Here is a 17622-nt window from a genome sequence, read left to right as displayed (position 1 = left end):
TGGGGGGACCATCCTGTGCTTCCACTAGCGTATGGAGCTCCCAATAGGGAAACTCTCCCTACCAACTAAAGGGAACTAGTATTAAAGTGACTAGAAAGCTGGGCCTGGAGTCAGGAAGACCTAAGCTCAAATGTGCTTCAGACACTTACTAGATGTGTGATCCTGGGTGAGTCCCTTAACCTTTTCTTGTCTAAGTTTCCTTAAATATAAAATGGGATAATAATGTTGTGAGAATCTCAAATGAGATAATATTTGCAAAAAAAAAGTGCTTCGCACAGTGACTGGCACATAGTACATGATATATAGTAATGTTTTTTCCCTTCCCTCTCCCCACCGGTGTAGACAGATCTTCAACAATTCACAGCCTTAGATGGTTACCTGGGATGGAACAAGTGAAGTGACTTACCCAGGGTCACACAGCCAGTATATATGACTTGAACCCAGGACTTCCTGACTCCCAAACCAGTATCTCTCCAGTCTACTTAGTCGCATCTTTTTTATTCTCTGATTATCTCCAAATATCAGTACTAAAATTCATTGCCCAAAATATTAAAAAGGTCCTAGGAAAACTCTGGCCAACTTCTTTGGGCTTTATATTTCTACAATTGCTATTTGACTCGATTCAATTCAACAAATATTCATTAAGTTCATACTATAGGCAAGGTATTGCACTAAGCCAGGGGTGAGGAACCTGCGACCTCAAGGCCACACATGGCCCTCTAGGTCCTCAAGTGCAGCACTTTGGCTGAGTTCAAACTTCACAGAACAAACCCACTAAATAAAAGGATTCGTTCTGCAAAATTTGGATTCAGTCAAAAAATCGCACCCAAGGACCTAGAAGGCCATATGCAGTCTCAAGGCTGCAGGTTCCTCGCCCCTGCATTAGGCACAGGGAATACACACAGTTCTCATAGACACACAGACCCTCAAATATCCAGTCTAATAGGAGATACAGTATTTACACAGATACGTAAATAGAAGATAAATTGAGGAAGGGGGAAGTCTAACAACAGAGTGAGAGGGGACCCGGAAGAGGCTTCCTACAGGAAATGTCACTCAAGGTGAGCCTTGAAAAAAGCTGGGTAAGAAGGAAGTACATTCCAGGCTCAGAGAATAGCTTTCTGCAAAGTCAGAGAGAGAGGAAATGGAATGTTGAACTTTGGGAACAACTACCAGTTGAGCAAAAGTAGTGTAAAAGCTAAAAATATTAAATCAGCTCCCCCCAAATCAGAAGATTGAAGAATCGGGCCAAGAAGTTGAGATTTTATATGAATGGCAATAGAGAGTCACTGAAGACATCCATGTCCATTTTTTCAGTACGGTCAGTTCTGCCGTGACGTATTTCAAAAACAAGAATTTGTTCCCACTTGATCGATACATTAGAGAACATTTTGAGCATGACTCAGATTTTGAACTTGCTTCCGCATGCTTTCTTTGGAGAGAAACAGAGAGAGCATTCAGAAAGCAGGACGACTTTACAATAACTCACAAGCTGCAACCCTTCCAGTCCCACTTCTACAAGCCAGCTTTAGGTCTTTGCCAAGGTGATGCATCATATTTTTTGTGTATCTCCTGGAGCAGGAACAGTTATGTAGCACTGGTTCTCACCTCTCCCATCTCCACCTCTATCTACCCCCTTCTGCCATAGCCTCCAGCCAGAGGCCTGGAACTTCCGCCTGCCTAACAGCCTCTTGCAACCTGGAGTATAAGTCAAGCAGCAGCTGGAGGCTATAGAACAAGCCATTATTTATTGCAATACTTATATGGGTCTTAATCATTTAACAACTATAGGGGCAGCTAGGTGGCGCAGTGAATAGAGCATTGACCCTGGAGTCAGGAAGACCTGAGTTCAAATGTGACTTCAGACACTTGCCACACTTATTAGATGTGTGACCTTGGGCAAGTCACTTAACCCCAATTGCCCTGCCTTCCTCCCTTCCGAAAAAAATATAAAACTATGCTACCATTTAGATTAGGGTCCTATCTTTTCATTTTTATTTAATGTGCAACTAATGAAGTTTTTTTTTTTAGCACTGTACCCTTAACCTCGTTTTCCCTATAATTCCTGTTGTCCAGATATTTAGAATGTCCTATTGTCAGTTTTGCCTTGCTGTTGTTCAGTCACATCTGACTCTCCATAATTCCCTAACCCTAACCTTAATCCTAACCCTAAATGCATGCCAATGCTATCCATGGAATTTTCTTGCCAAAGACACTGGAGGGGTTCACCATGTCCTTCTCCAGAGGATTAAGGAAAACACAGGTTAAGAGACTTACCCAGGGTCACATAGCTAGTAAGAGTCTGAGGCCAGATTTAAACTCAGGTCTTCTGGACTCGGGGCCCAGTGTTTTATCCACTAAGCCACCCAGTTGCTTCCAATTTTAAATAGCTCAGGGCTTTTTGAGACTGAATACATCAACAACACAGCAGAACTGACTATATGACCTGATATGAATTCCCTACCTAGGTTGAGCACATTTTCCCAAGTTACTTTCCAGTAGTAGTTCATGGAGGATTTAACTCAAAGTTACATTGCTCAGAGGTTAGAACTGGAAGGGTTCTTAAAGACCACCTGGTCAAGCCACTTCATGTTACAGATGAGTAAAGTGAGGCCAATAGTGAGGTAACTTGCCCAAAGCTATACAGATAATAAATAGCAGAGCCAAGATTTGAACCTAGGTCTTATAACTCAAAAATCCAGATTTTTTTTTTCCATACCGGGCTGCCAAGAACCAAGACACAGCTTCAGATCCTGGCTCCAACACTTCCTTAGATGTGTGACACTAAGTATGGCATATTGTCTCCTTGAACCTTATTTTCCTCATCTGCAAAATGGAACAAATTATACTGTTGGGTGAGAAATACTTTAGAAATCTGAAAAGCTAACGCAAAACTAAGGCAGATTTCACGGAGAAAGTCCTTTATAACATAGATGGTGGGGGCTGCGCCACAACCTGGATAATTAGCTATCAGATAATTTAGAGTCAGAAGTCACATTTCTGGCTAAGGCTGGCTAAGGGACAGGGAAGAGAGATTTTTGAACTGAAATACCAGGAAAGCCTACTTCCTACCCTAAGAGGAACTTCTTGTAGCCTATGTTCTTTAAAATATTTTGTCCTTCTTAGTTCATCTGCTATAGCTGTCCCTTACTTGTTGATGCTCTGGGGATAGCAACTTTGCTTAACAAAATCTATTCTACAGATCAGCAAGTCAAAGCCTTCTAACACTTAACAGGTAATAAAAAACAATCTTTTCATCCTCCTCTGTAAACTCAGAAGTGAACAATCCAAACATTTCACAAAGAGCTTTCTTTGAGACAAAGGAAAAAAACACATATAAATTAGAACAAAAAGTCATCCAAAAATATCATGGACCATCAGGTCTTATAAATAAAAAAGGGCTTCTACCTTACTGGCTTCTCCTTCAAATACTGACTGGTGGACGTTGCAGGCAAATAGAGCATTTGGGAGGTCATTGAAGTCGGTTATTGCTTGGAAGGCTTCTTCTGTGAAACATCTCGTTATATCCCAGTCTCTGTCTATGCAGTATAGTAAGAAAAGTCCTCCATCTTCCGAGAGGTGACCATATTGCCCAGGGTTTCTCATTCCAATGAAATAAGATTCTCCCCTCATTCCTGGTGAGAAAAAGACAAATGAACATTGGAAATAAAAGTTGGGCTTCACAAGTGGGGGATAGCCAATACAAGGTAAGGAGGTGTGAAATAGGTAGGAAGTAAGAAGACATTGTTTCTTTGTCTCCTCCAGACCTCCGGGCACAAAAGGGTAGTGAGAAACAGTATCAGTGTGAGTGAGAAAGAGTATCAGAGACTCAAGGTCCAGGGGAGTCCCTTATCCCCAAGTGTTTTCTGAGTCTGAATTTCTCAGTCCAGTTCAATGTGGTAGTGGGAAAGAAGCCAGACAATTTATTTCTTGTTTAATTTATTAGCTAATGTCTAATACTAATAATAATAATAATCCTATTCCTTTTAAGTACAATAGTCAGTCATTTTACCCAACTGAACAACAATCCAAAGAACATTAAAGAACAATAGCCAGATAGCAACTTTTCCCAGGACTATTTTGATCTAAATGTCATCAAATAAGATGAAAACAAAGAAATATTTTTGAACAAATGACATAACAAATGGAAGATGTCATGAACAAGTTTAAAAAAAAGGAAAGAAGGAAAGAAATGGAAGGAATCATGAAAGCACTATAGAATTTGGTCTTTGCTACTGGAAATTTCATTCTTAAAAAGCCCAGATTTAGAGATTAATGCAGTTTTACAGAGAAACAGTATGTGCCAACTTATCACTGCACAGGCCAAAATGTTAGCACCTACTGAAAACCAAATTCACTATTATTCATAAACAGGTGACAAATATGGTGCCATAGATAGATTGCAGGCCTGGAGACAGGAAGACTCATATTCCTGAGTTCAAATATGGCTTCAACCACTTATTAGCTATGTGACTCTGGGCAAGTTACTTAATTAACCCTGTTTGCCTCATCTGTATGATAAGCTGGAGAAGGAAATGGCAAACTAGTCTAGTATCTTTGCTGCCAAGAAAACCCCAAATGGTGTCACAAAGAGTTGTACAAGACTAAAAAATGACTGAACTGAAGAAACAAAATGGTGGTTTTGATATCTTTGATAATCCAAAAAAAATTCCATACTAGATTTAGAGCATTGTCACAGATCAAACCGTTATGCTTTGACATAACATTCACCACACAAAAATGCAAAAACAATTTTTAATGGATGTTGTTGGACACCCTAACTTCCAAAGTATATGAAATGAAAAGCTCTCAAAAAATAAATGCCTAATTGAAGAAATTAAAAAACACACAAATAGGAATTGGGGGGAAATGCCTATCACCCTTGTCATCCCATCTACCAATGGAATTATCCAGATGTTTCAGTAAATCTACAGAAAATAAGGGTACATCCTGATATGATGATAATGATGGTGGTGGTGGTGGTGGTGGTGATTGTGGTGGTGATGATGATGGTGGTGGTGGTGGTGGTGTTGGTGATGATGATGATGCTGAAAATTCCACTTTGTATCTGCTACTCTGCCTAGTTTCAACACCGCAGAACAAGATCCCCCTCCCAGGATAAACTCATGTCACAAGAATGTTGCTAGCAGCTGCTGTGGAGGTGTAAGACCAACAACACCAGCATACAGGAGGGCTGCTAGCATAAGTTCTTTGATTTGCTTTTCTAAGGAAAGCAACTTTAAGGGGTTTACAATCTCACTTTAATCAAACGTACATGTATCATTCACTTAGTTAAGGGGGAAAAGTCAGCATCCTGAACTTCAGAGAAAACACAAACAAAAATTACAAGTAGACATTGTAGAAATAGAGCAAATAACACAAATCAGCCATTCTAATTGTCTGTCCAAAGCATTACATACATAGTTACCAGAGAGAGAAGCACAACATCTGGGTTTTCAAAGCCAAGGGGCTCTTTAACGGATACCCAGAGTCTCCACACCAACACTCTTCCAATGAGTGAGACCCTAAAAGCAAAACATCAACCTCAGATCTTATATATACACATCTCAGGGTCAAGAGGCATCACAACCATGGGAATCAAACTCATGTGAACTAGGCCTTTCTTCGAAGTAAGCAGGTCATCAAAGACTCCTGATTCAATCAAAGATTCCTTAGTGCTGAGAAGCACTCCAAAGCAAAGACAACAAAAAGTTCACTTTGCTTGCCATTACATTTGAAAGGCAAGACTCATCAAAGGTCCTTGGTTACCTCAGCAATCTAAAAGAGAAAGCAAAAAAGTCCCACCCTAATTACCATAACAACTCATCACTTCTAAACTCACCACCATGCTGCTATTGACACCACCTTTCTCAACTTCCTTTTTCCTCTAATTGGAGGACTGGAGGGCAGAGTGCCCAAATCCTCCCTGTGCCTTCCTTTATAAAGGGCAGGAACTGGACTCTCAGGAATTGGACTCCACTTTGCATCATCAGGGAATTCCTTATAGTTGTGAAATCACAAGTCTATTATATATCTCTGTTTGTTGTTGTTCAGTCATTCTGGTTGTGTCTGACTCTTCTATGACCCCATTTGGGGTTTTCTTGGCAAAGACACTGGAATGGTTTGCCTTATTAGCCAAGCACTCCCTGGTGGTCACTCCTATGTGGGATGAAAGAATCTCACCAATTAAATTTATAATAAGGAGCCATCTCAGGGTGGGAACAGAAATAAATTTTATTTAATTCTCAAGAATAGGGCATCTTCTGCTAGAACAGATCTAGCAAGGGAGGTGCTTTACAAGAGGCAAAGCACCAATAATTATACCTAACACATGAGAATTCCCACCCACCTCTGACCCTTCTCACCACTGGCTGGGAGGTGGGCTTACAATCTGAGCACAAAAGCTAGACAAAGAACTGGGAAAGTGAGGCACAGAAACTCCAATTCCCATTCCCTTAGTTAATGATTACAACTGAGGTGACATCTTTAAATCTAAAGAAGGAGAATAGGATAAGGGGAGGGGTATACCCTCTCCATTCTCTTACATTCTTTCACAGTAAAGGAAAGCAAGTCACAGTGACCCTATTCTTACTGAACAAATCTTTAAACCAGAAGAAAGAACAAAAAGTTTCAGGGTAAACTTTCCCAGAGACTGAGCCATCTCTCATAGCCTCAGAATTTTTTTTCACTTCCCTATTTCTTAATTTTTAAACATTTCTTAGTGTATATATATATATATATATATATATATATATATATACATATATATAATATTTATACATATCTCCTCTGTGAAGTCTTCACATTTTATTTACCTCACCCACTCCTCTTTCATCTTTCCTTCTTCCTTTTGTATGTTGCCTCTCTTTGGTCTGTAAGCTCCTGGAGGGCAGGAACTGTCTTTCTTTTTATTAATTTATATTTTCAGCACTGAGCACAACGTCTGGCATGTCATAGACACTTAACTAATAAATATTTATTGAATTGGAATAGATTGGATGGTAATGAAATTGGGTCTCCCTATCTTGTCCGGGTCAGAAGTACAGCAGGTACTCACAGGCTATTGATCAGTACTGGAATTCTGATCTCCCTTTCTTACCTGGGTTGGTTCACTCCCCCTTGGGTAGTCTGAGACTTATTATATTAACATCAAACCTAGTGCAGTCATCCCATTGGTTTTAGCTTTACTGTACTTCAGAAACAGAATTCTATGCAATGTTCTACAACCATGGACCCAGATCTTTGGGGATTTGTCTTCTCATATTTCTTCTTTGGGACCATGCCTTGTCATAATAATTCCATAGCATTCAGTTTCAATTGTTTTGTGATGGCTGTTCTTTCCATTTACATGGTGGTGCTAAGTGTGCATGTTGGTTTCCTGGCTCTGCTTAAGTCACTTTGTATCGTTCACATCATCTTTCTCTGCTTCTCTGTATTTATCAAGTTTACTGTTTCTTAAAACATGGCAATATTCTTTTGCATGCATCTACCATAATTTAAGCATTCTTCCATCTGTGGGGATCTGCTTTTTTCAGTTCTTTGCTCCATAGTCAATAAATATTTATATACCACAAAAGTACTACTATAAATAACTTGGTATATTTGGAGCCTTTCTTTTGGTCAATGACCTCTTTTAGATATTGCAGTAGTGGTACATCTGGGTCAATTTAGTCACTTTATTTGCACAACTCCAAATTACTACCCAGAATGGTTGTTACAATAATAATAGTAACAACTAAAGTTTATCTATATGGCAGGCACTATGCTAAGTGCTTTATAAATGCTATCCCATTTTTTCCTCAATACAACCCTGTACAATTGTCATCTCCATTTTGCCATTATGGAAACTGAGGCAAGCTGAGGTTATTAAGTGACTTGTCCAAGGTCACACAGCATAAGTATCTGAGGCTGGATTTGGACTTGGGTCTTCCTGATGGCAGGCCCAACACTCTATCCACTGAGCCACCCAGCTTCCCTAAAGTGTGCCAATTCATAGTTCCCATCAATAGTTCCTTAGTGTGCCCATCTTTCCAGAGCCTCTCCAACATTAACTTTCACCATTTTTTTTTACCAATTTCTTGGTTATTAGGTGAAACTATAGGATGATTTTAATTTGTCATTGTCACTCAACCATTTCAGTTGTGTCTGACTCTTTGTAAGCCCAGTTGGGGTTTTCTTGGCAAAGATACTGGAGTGGTTTGCCCTTTCCTTTTCTGGCTCATTTCACAGATGAGAAAACTGAGGTAAACGGGATTAAGAAACAGCATCCCAAAATAAGGTGGGAATTCACTTGATAAATATCTTCAATAAGACATTTGTATATGCATATGTACAAATATATGTTATATTCTCCTTTTGCATTATGTTTGTTCTTAAATTTTTCAATATAATATCCATACCAACATTCCTAATATTTTTTATTAGGAAACATGATATAGTGGAATGAAAGCTAGGAAGTCCTGAGTTCTAGTCCTTTGACATATACTGGCTCTTAAGTACCGGGTAAGTCATTTAACTTCTCATTGCTCTTTGCAACTTTCTAAGACCATAAGCTGTGGAAAAGGTGCTAACATCTGCATTGGTAAAGGGAGTTTCCTAACCAAGGAGCTAGTGATGAAATCAGAGGTCCAGTCCCTAATGCTATTTTCGTTGTTGCTCAGTCATTTCAGTCATGTCCAGCTCTTTGTGTCCTCATTTGGGGTTTTCTTGGCAGAGATACTGAAGTGGTTTGCCATTTCCTTCTCCAGCTCATTTTACGGATGAGGAAACTGAGGCAAACAGGGTTAAGTGACTTGCCCAGGGTCACACAGCTAGTAGATATCTGGAGCCAGATTTGAACTAAGGAAGATGAGTCTTCCTGACTCCAGGCCTGACACTTTATCCCTTGTGCCACCCACCTGCCTCATTATTACCATTATTATAAACCTAGCTATTAGGACATTGATTTTAAAAAAAATTCAAGCAATGCGACACTAAGAATGTTAAGATTAGATGAGACTCATAAGTGGATGAAAGAAAAACATTTTTATAATAAAGAATGAAACATTTATGATCATCTACCAGCAGGAGACATAAATAGCAAGGACCAAGTTTGAACTTTTAAAAATTATATAAGGCCTTTAATTAAAATATTTTTCAAAAATAATTAGCATCAGATCCCCCAAATGCTCTCAGATAGGTTCTGATACAGTGTTACCATTTTTCCCACTTCTTCTCAAGAAAATATATTCAATGCTGCACAAATTAATTTAATAGACTAACTGTTATACCCCACTCATGACTCACTTTAATCTACTCAAATAACTTCAACTTCAGATCTAAGCTGTAACAATGTGATTATCTTCACAGGACGTTATTCTAAGCCCATTACCTTCAGTAAAGATTTAAAAGGTGAATAAATCCTTGGCAAGTGACCTACTGTGCTTATTTGGAGAAATACTTTGGGATTTAGGTCAGTGAACTGGAAATAAATGATCCTTATATGTATTTTCAGTACTATCAAAACCTTAACTAAATCCATTAATCATTCTGTGACTCAGTTTCCCCAAGAACAAAACAAGGCTATTGTTTCATACACATATTCCCAAGTTTCTCTGAATTTTTCAAATTTGTCTTTTCTCATGGCACAACTATATCTCCTTACATTCACTGTGGCACAATTTGTTCAGACCTTGCAAAACTGATAGATACCCACTTTACTTCCTTTTTATTTTCTTCAATGAATGGTATGTTCAGAAATTTATATGTAGCTCAGAGATTTCATTGGGTCTTTGAACTTTTTTAGTTTTATGATAAATTCTTGAGAATGACATTACAAGGAAAAAAGAGAAAATATTAAAAAAAACATGAAAAAATAAAACCAACCAAGGTTATTTATATCCATTTGCCTACATAAACAATGTTGGTGGAGGCAAGGGAGAAAGAAGTAGGCTCAATCGGTATCATCTAATATGTGAAGGGATATTTAAATATAAGATATTCAATATTATGATGATCTCAGAAGCAGATTAATTCCCCTTTGGCACTAATCTCCAATAATCCTAAATACACAGAAGGAAGAAAAGAGGTAAAGAACAAGGGGAAAAAAGCACAATTCCAAAGTAAAGGCATTTAATGGCCAAAGGGCCACGCCAACTGTTCTGTCTACTAAATATCATTTTCACATGTCTAACTACTTTGAGAATGCCTTTGGGGGCAAGATCAAATGCTTATAAAGCTTTTATCAGTCACAGAGGCTAAACGACTCAATTGTCTATGTTGCATACACATTATATATATATACATATATATGTACACATATATTCCTGCTGAGTCTAAGAAAAGAGCAATGAGTGCACGAAAAAAAACATCACTGAATTTGGAGGATTTTGATTTGAATCCTGGCTCTGCCATTTACCAGTTGCCATTTACCTTACCATCACCTTTTCTTCATCCTTAAAATGAACGAGGGGAGGGGTTAAACTAAATGATCTCTAAGGCTCCTTCCAGGTCGAGTTCCTATGATTCAGTCAAGAGAAGGAAAAAAAAATTACCATTTTTTTTAAAAAAGCACACTAAAGAAAGTGAACAATTGAACTGGAACCTATAAGTAGAAGTTAAATGGGGGAAGGAAGATGTAGACTAAATATAAAGAAGGCTTTGTGAGCCATTAAACCTGTTTGAGAACAGAATAAACTAGCTTGTGATACAGTGAATTCCTTATCACTTGAAACATTCAAAAATAGGTTGGATGACTAATTGTCAAAGATTATTGGTATAGAAGATGCTTAGCTCAAAAGCATTAAAATTCATTGCCTTTAACTTCTAGTAGAGTGGGGTAAAAGTCTGTTAGTCCATCTTTCCTTCCCTTCTCTCTCTCCCTCCCCCTCTTTCTTTCCCTCTCCCTCTTCCCTTCTGCCTCTTTGTCTGTCTTTGTCTCTCTGTCTCTCCCATCTCTCCTCCTCCCCCTTTTCTCTTTTCCTTCCCCTTTCTCTTTCCCTCCCCCTTCTTTTTCTCTCTTCTCTCTTTCCCTCCTCCATCTCTCTCCTCTTCTCTCTCTTCCTCTCTCACTATCTATCTCTCTCAGTCTCTCTCTGTATCTCTTTGTCTATCTCTTCCCTCTCTCTATTCTTCCATTCTTTTCTCTCTTCCTTTCCTCTCTCTTTTCATCTCCCTTTCTCTCTCCTTTCCTCTCTCTTTCCCTCCTCCATCTCTCTCCTCTTCTCCTTCTCTCTCTTCTTTCCCTCCTCCACCTCTTCTTTTCTCACTCTTCCTGGTAAAAATGAGGAGGGACATGCTTTCCAGGCATAGTGAAATACACTCCTAGGTAGGAAAGAGTACTGAGTCTGGGGAATGGTTATTTGTCTAATCTGACCATAACCTTGAACAATGATGTCAAAGTCAAATAGAAACATAGGCTGCTAATCTATACATAAGGATCCATATGGGCTAACATTAACTTAGAAAAATGCATAGTAACATTATCTATGTTCTATTGTATTTTTATTCATTTTGTTAAATATTTCCCAATTACATTTTAATCTGGTTGAGCCATACTCAGAAGGGATACAGACTGGGCCATACGTTTGATACTAGGGAGGTAAGGTTGGGAAAGCAGATGGGAGCCAGATTATTGAGGGCCCTGGAGCCCAGGCTAAAAAGTCTGTATTTTATCCTCTCGACACTGGTGAGAAACTGAAGGATTTTGAGCAGGGCAATGACATCATCAGACTCATGCATTAGGAAATTTATTTTGGCAGCTATTTGGAAGATGGTTTGGAGAAGGGATAAACTGGGAGAGAGAAAATAGAAGGCTATTAACAGAAGTCTAGGTGAGGGCCTGTACCAAGGAGTTGGCTGTATAGAGTAGAGAGAAGGGAGTAGTAATAAAGTAGATATTATCAGAGTAATAAGAAGAATACGTCCTTTATCCATACAGAATCCTAGAGTTGGAGGGAGCTTAGAGGTCAACCAGTCCAGCCCTTTCATTTTATAGGTCAGGCAAAACTGAAACCCAGAGAAGTTAAGAGTCTTGGTCAAGGTCACATAGTAAGTGACAGAGATAAGATTTGAACCCACTGCCTCTGGCTCCTAAGCCAGTGCTCTTCCCTCTATACGGTGGTACCTTTAAATCACTAAACCTATCTGCCACTCAGTATCCCCATTTGTAAAGTAGGGAGTGACAGTTCCTCTATCGAAATGGGATTGTTTTCAGGATCAACAGATAGTGTATAGTAAAGTCAATTTTTTTTTAAAAAGTCTTATTCTATTTTCAATTGAAGCAAATTCAGAACCAAAGAAGTATTTCCATAACACAATACAATTAAGTCACTTTTTAAGAAAACTCTTATCTCTTTTCAATTCAAGCAAATTCGGAACAAAACAAGTATTTCCATAACAAATACAATTAAAAAGATGGCTGCACATGAAACTGCAAATCTACCTTGTACAACTTGCTATTCTTTCCAAATATAAAAGAAAGTTACCACGTAAATTTCTTTCCCCCACTTTTTTTCTTCCCTCCCCCTTCACCCTAGAGATGGCTACCATTAGACAAAAATAGGTACACATATGAAAAATTATTCTATACATGTTTCTATTTGTCAGTTCTTTCTCTAGATACAGATAGTATCTCTTTCATATGTCCTTTATCTTTAATTTGTGTATTTACAATAGTCAAAATGACTTATTTGCTCAAAGTCGTCCTTAAAACAGTATTGTTGTTACTGTATACAATGTTCTTTTGGTTCTGCTCACTTTCCTCTTCATCATTTCATACAAGTCTTTTCATGCTTTTTTAAGATCACTGCGCTCACTATTCCTTTTGGCACAGGAATATTCCATTAAAATCAATTTTGAAATGGCAAAGTGCTATGAAAATGTACCATGTTATCATTTCTAACCACATGAAAATGGGGATAAATACCAGTAGAACTCTGCCATTGTGAACACGGTTACCAGCTACTGGCATTAGACTACTTCGAATTCTTCAGACTTTTTTTCAGAGAGCATTAGTGCAAAATCAACATCATTAAGGTGGAAAAAGTAGAGAGTAAAGATTATTCATTAATGTCTACAGTGAATTTGATGAATGAGACCCCTTAGAAAAGAAAGCATTTTCTTAGAGAGAAATGTATTAATATTTTTTTTAAAAGTAGTTCCTTTGCAAATTGTACAACCGGCAACTTGCTTAAAAAAAATTCACGTAAATTTTGTGTGCACCGAACCACAGAAATTTAATTTGGGCTATTTTAAAGGAGGAGGAGGATTGTAATAAGGGAATATGATTATATAATTTCACTAAAGCCACTGAAATTCTTAAAATAACTTGTTATTTTAAAATAAGTTAAATTATTTTAAATAAGTTATTATTTATAATTAAAATTATATTTAAAATACATTATTTTAAATGAGTTAAATTAAAATAACTTCTTAAATAATTTGTTTCTATTAATTCATCTGAGCCAGACCTGTGATTCACCAGTATAAGAAGCTCTGAGTGGAGACAACCTCTACCAGTGCAGGTCGACATGTTCCCTGCAACCGAGAGTCTTAAAAGAGTTTCCCAGAACACTAAGAAAGATTAAGTGACTTGACTAGGGTCACAAAGCCAGTATGTGTCACAAGTAGTATTAAGCCCACGCTTTCCTGACTCCAGTGCAAATTGTTCATCCTCTATGCCATGGGGCCTCTGATTAATTCATTTATTTACTAATTATACCTTGCAATACCCTATTTAAATATATTAGAAGTATTTTTCCTACCACAAACATTAGTAAAGGTTGTCTTGGTCACCTTAATAGGAATGCCTGCTTCTTCCTCCTCAAACTATTCTATATAGACCTATCTGGGCAAATCCAGTACATGAACCCTATTTTCAGTTTGTGTTTGTATCACTAGTGCCTGGCATAATGCCTTATATGGTAGATACTAAATGGCTTTTGGATTTGAATGATTTAGCTATTTAAAGTCAAAGGTAAAGAAAATAAAACCATAGACTATTAGAGCTAGAAAGGATAATATGGTTTAGCAAGCAAACTCAATCAGATATTCAAATACAATTATCCCTTCCACATTGTGTGGGGGGGCAGAGGGAGGGGTTTAGGGGCAAATGCCTCCACTATCTGGTAAACCCATGTAAAATGTAGTAGCCTTTGGTTGCCATCTTCTGGCTTTCACATTCTTTTCATTAACTTTAACTTTTTATTTATTTTAACTATAAAAAAGAAATTGTACATATTTATGGTATTAAAAGATATATATGTGTGTGTGTGTGTGTGTGTATTGCATTTCTGAGTTTCTAAACTTTTTCTGTGTCATCTCCTAGCCTTAATGTGTCATCTGCAGCTTCCACAAAACCTCCAAAATTCCCATTTAATTTCATATGGTGACTCACAATATATCGAAACTGAGATAGAGAAAGTCGAGATGAGGTAGGGATAACTGTAATAATTAATTTGACATAAACTGTTTGCTAAAAAGAAGTTCTTAATACCTAAATCAGGAAGAGAAAAAGCAGAGAAATAAAACTAAAGACCAGAGATCTTTAACCTTTTTTGGCTTATGAAGCCCTTTTGTACTTTAACACCTAGCTGGCAGGCAAGTTTGAGTCAGGCAATAAATAAATGACAAGCGACAGTTGGCCAATGAGGGAGGAGAAGGACTTACTCAAAAGTAAAGGTCAAAGTGTAGTGTACTGTACAGGAGGAAGAATACTCATTTTATATTAGGGGCATCTAGGTGTACAATGCCAGGTCTAGAATCAAGAAGCCCTGAGTCCAAATCCAGCCTCAGACACTTACTAGTTGTGTGACCCTAAGCAAGTCACTATTTCAGTAAGGCAAGATTCATGACCTTGAGGATTACCATGAACATGTCTGAATGGTTCAGAATTGCAAAATATGAAAAACCCTCTCTGTAGAAGGCAGAGGAAGCATAACATTTATTTAGACTCCAGAGGATTAAATCCCAAGACCAATAACTCCAATTCGATATAGCAGTAATTACATTGCAAAACCAGTAAGCCCACCTTAATGTAGCAACAAGGAAATTATAACATAGTATCATAGCAAGGAACCAAGTCATCTTGTAACTTTCCTCCCTGCTAGGATTTTCCTGTAAACAATCATTCACAAATCCTAACTCTGCTCAGCACTCTCTTCTGCAGCTCTGGTTGTCTCAATGTCTTCAGCATCCTTTTGAGGTCTGCTGCCTCAATGTCTCCCTCTCAGTCCTGCTGCTCTCAGTTTTGCTCTCAGTTTTGCTCTCAATTCTGCTCCCCTTCCATTCCTCACTCTCCTTTATACAGTCTTAGCTAGCATCTGATTGGTTAGAACTCAGGTCTCTGATTGGCTGAATTCATGATTGACTAGAACTCGGTGCATATACCATGGGCTCTGGTCTTAGCATCTCCTCTCAGGGTCCTGAGGGCTTCACTCCCACATGGGCTTAGCACCTAGTAAGTACGGGCTTCAGGCCTACTTACAAACAAAGATATAATGAAGCTTTCCCACCTAGGCCCCCCTGAGGCCTATTGAATGAGTGGGGAAGATCTTCCATCACATTAATAGTACAGTCACTTAACCTCTGTTTGCCTCGGTTTCCTCATCTGAACGATGGGGATGATAATAACCTCTACCTTACAGAGTGGCTATGAAGATCAAATGAGATAATATTTGTAAAACACTTAGCATAGTGCCTGGCACATAGTAGGCTGTATAGAAATGTTAGCTGTGATGATGATAATGACAATGACCCTGAGTGATCAAAAAACATATAATACTCAACATGAAAAAAGCAGGCAATTATAGAATGCATTTCAATAACAAAAGAATTCCATGTCCTTTAACCCCTAGCAACATCAGGGGTGGGGAACCTCTGGCCTTGAGGCCACATGTGGCCCTCTAGGTCCTCAAGTGCAGAGCTTTGACTGAATCCAAACTTCACAGAACAAATCCCCTTAACGAAAAGGATTTGTTCTATAAAACTTGGACTCAGTCAAAAAGCCTCAGCCAAGGAGGGGTGAAGGGTGATCCTCTGCTCATTTTCTCCTCTGTTTTTGGAAATCAGAAGAGCATGTGTCCTTGTGTAATCCTAGGGTATCTCTCCATGATTTTTCAAATATTATTGACAGTGACTAAGCAATCACATCATTTCTTCCAGCACCCCGAAAGGTTAACCAGTTATTGTTCAGTCATGTTCGACTCTTTGAGTCCCCATTTGAAATTTTCTTAGCAAAGATACTGGCAGTGGTTTGCCATTTCCTTCTCCAGCTCATTTGACAGATGAGGAAACTGAGGCAAACAGGGTTAAGTGACTTGTCCAGAGTCACAGAGCTGAGGCTGGATTTGAACTCAAGTCTTCCTGACTCCAGGCCCTGCACTCTATCCACTGTGTCACATATCTGCCCTTCGAATGTCAATCACCTAGGTCTTAACTCAACCTTAATAAACATTTTGTAACTGATTGCCCAGGCAGGGGATTCGAAGTAATCAAGGACTGTTAGGTGCTCTCTCACTGCCTTATATGATCACCAATCTCATATTTAGAACTTGAAGGATTTTTTTTATATGTAGAGCCCAACCCTTCCCCCCTCCCCAATCACTTTGCTGATGAGAAGACTGAGACTCATAGAAGTTAACTGACTTGTCCACCTGAGGTCATGTCAGACAAGGAGAAGAGCTACGTCATATAAGAAGGAAATTGTTGCTATGCAGTCATATCTGACTCTTCCTGATCCCATATAGGGTTTTCCTGGCAAAGATACTGGAGGGCTTTGCCATTTCCTTCTCTAGTTCATTTTAGAGATGAGGAAGCTGAGGCAAACAGGGTGAAGTGACTTGCCCAGGGTCACACGGCTAGGAAGTGTCTGAGGTCAGATTTGAACTCAGAAAAGTGAGTTTTCCTGACTTCAGGCCTAGCAGTCTGTGTACTATGATGCCACATAGCTTCCCAAAAGAAGGTAGTAGTAGAAATCTGGACCATTTGATTTCAAAACTAATGATACAGATTCCATATCAGTTATTTCTATTATGGCCTTTTTAGTAATGGTCATTCTTCTTGGCAGGGAAAACAGAAGCAACGTAAGAATTGAGAAGTACTGTATCCTGCCCTCTGATTAGTCTTATCTCATTTGATACTCTTCCCTCAAAGACATTAAAAATCAAAATAAAACAAAGAAACAAAACCAAGCTTTTCGCTGTACTTAATTTTCCTTTCCAACTTCAGCTCACTCTGAACCTGAGCATTCCTGACACTGTCCGTACGAGGCTCTGGCCCTGGAGTGGAGGAGTAGTATAAGGAATATATGAGAAACATGCGAAATTTTAAAATCTGTATATTCTACTAGAACTTCCCATTATAAAACTTGAGGGCTGAATCTGTGAAATACAGCAGTTGGATGATAACATCTCGAAGGTGATTTAAAGCCTTAACATTTTATGATCCCATGGTGGCATCTGGAAAAGCCTTTGAAATGACAGTGTTATGGAAATAACAATCATTACAATGGCATTGAGGTAGCTTGGCTCCACAGGAGGGCTCCTCAAGTGACAACACCTGGTAGGTACCTAGGAGTTTAATCACAGACTCTAACCAAAGCACGAATTCCTCCACAACTTGTACAAGAAGAGGTCTATCTGAACG

At 38.6% G+C, this 17622-nt stretch overlaps 1 protein-coding gene across 1 annotated transcript in view; it reads right to left on the bottom strand.

Moving 5' to 3' along the window:
- RCAN2 (regulator of calcineurin 2) overlaps positions 1-17622 on the bottom strand; it is a 368124-nt gene that overhangs the window by 310171 nt on the left and 40331 nt on the right. Inside the window, exon 2 of the mRNA XM_036767905.1 lies at positions 3409-3635. Coding sequence (XP_036623800.1) covers positions 3409-3633 — 225 coding nt within the window. The 5' untranslated portion in view covers positions 3634-3635. The remainder of the gene's footprint in view (positions 1-3408; positions 3636-17622) is intronic.

Source organism: Trichosurus vulpecula, chromosome 7 (genome assembly GCF_011100635.1).
Source record: "Trichosurus vulpecula isolate mTriVul1 chromosome 7, mTriVul1.pri, whole genome shotgun sequence".
Classification (NCBI taxonomy): Eukaryota; Metazoa; Chordata; class Mammalia; order Diprotodontia; family Phalangeridae; genus Trichosurus; species Trichosurus vulpecula.
Note: the sequence above shows the minus strand (reverse complement) of the source record. Positions and strands in the feature narration are given on the sequence as shown.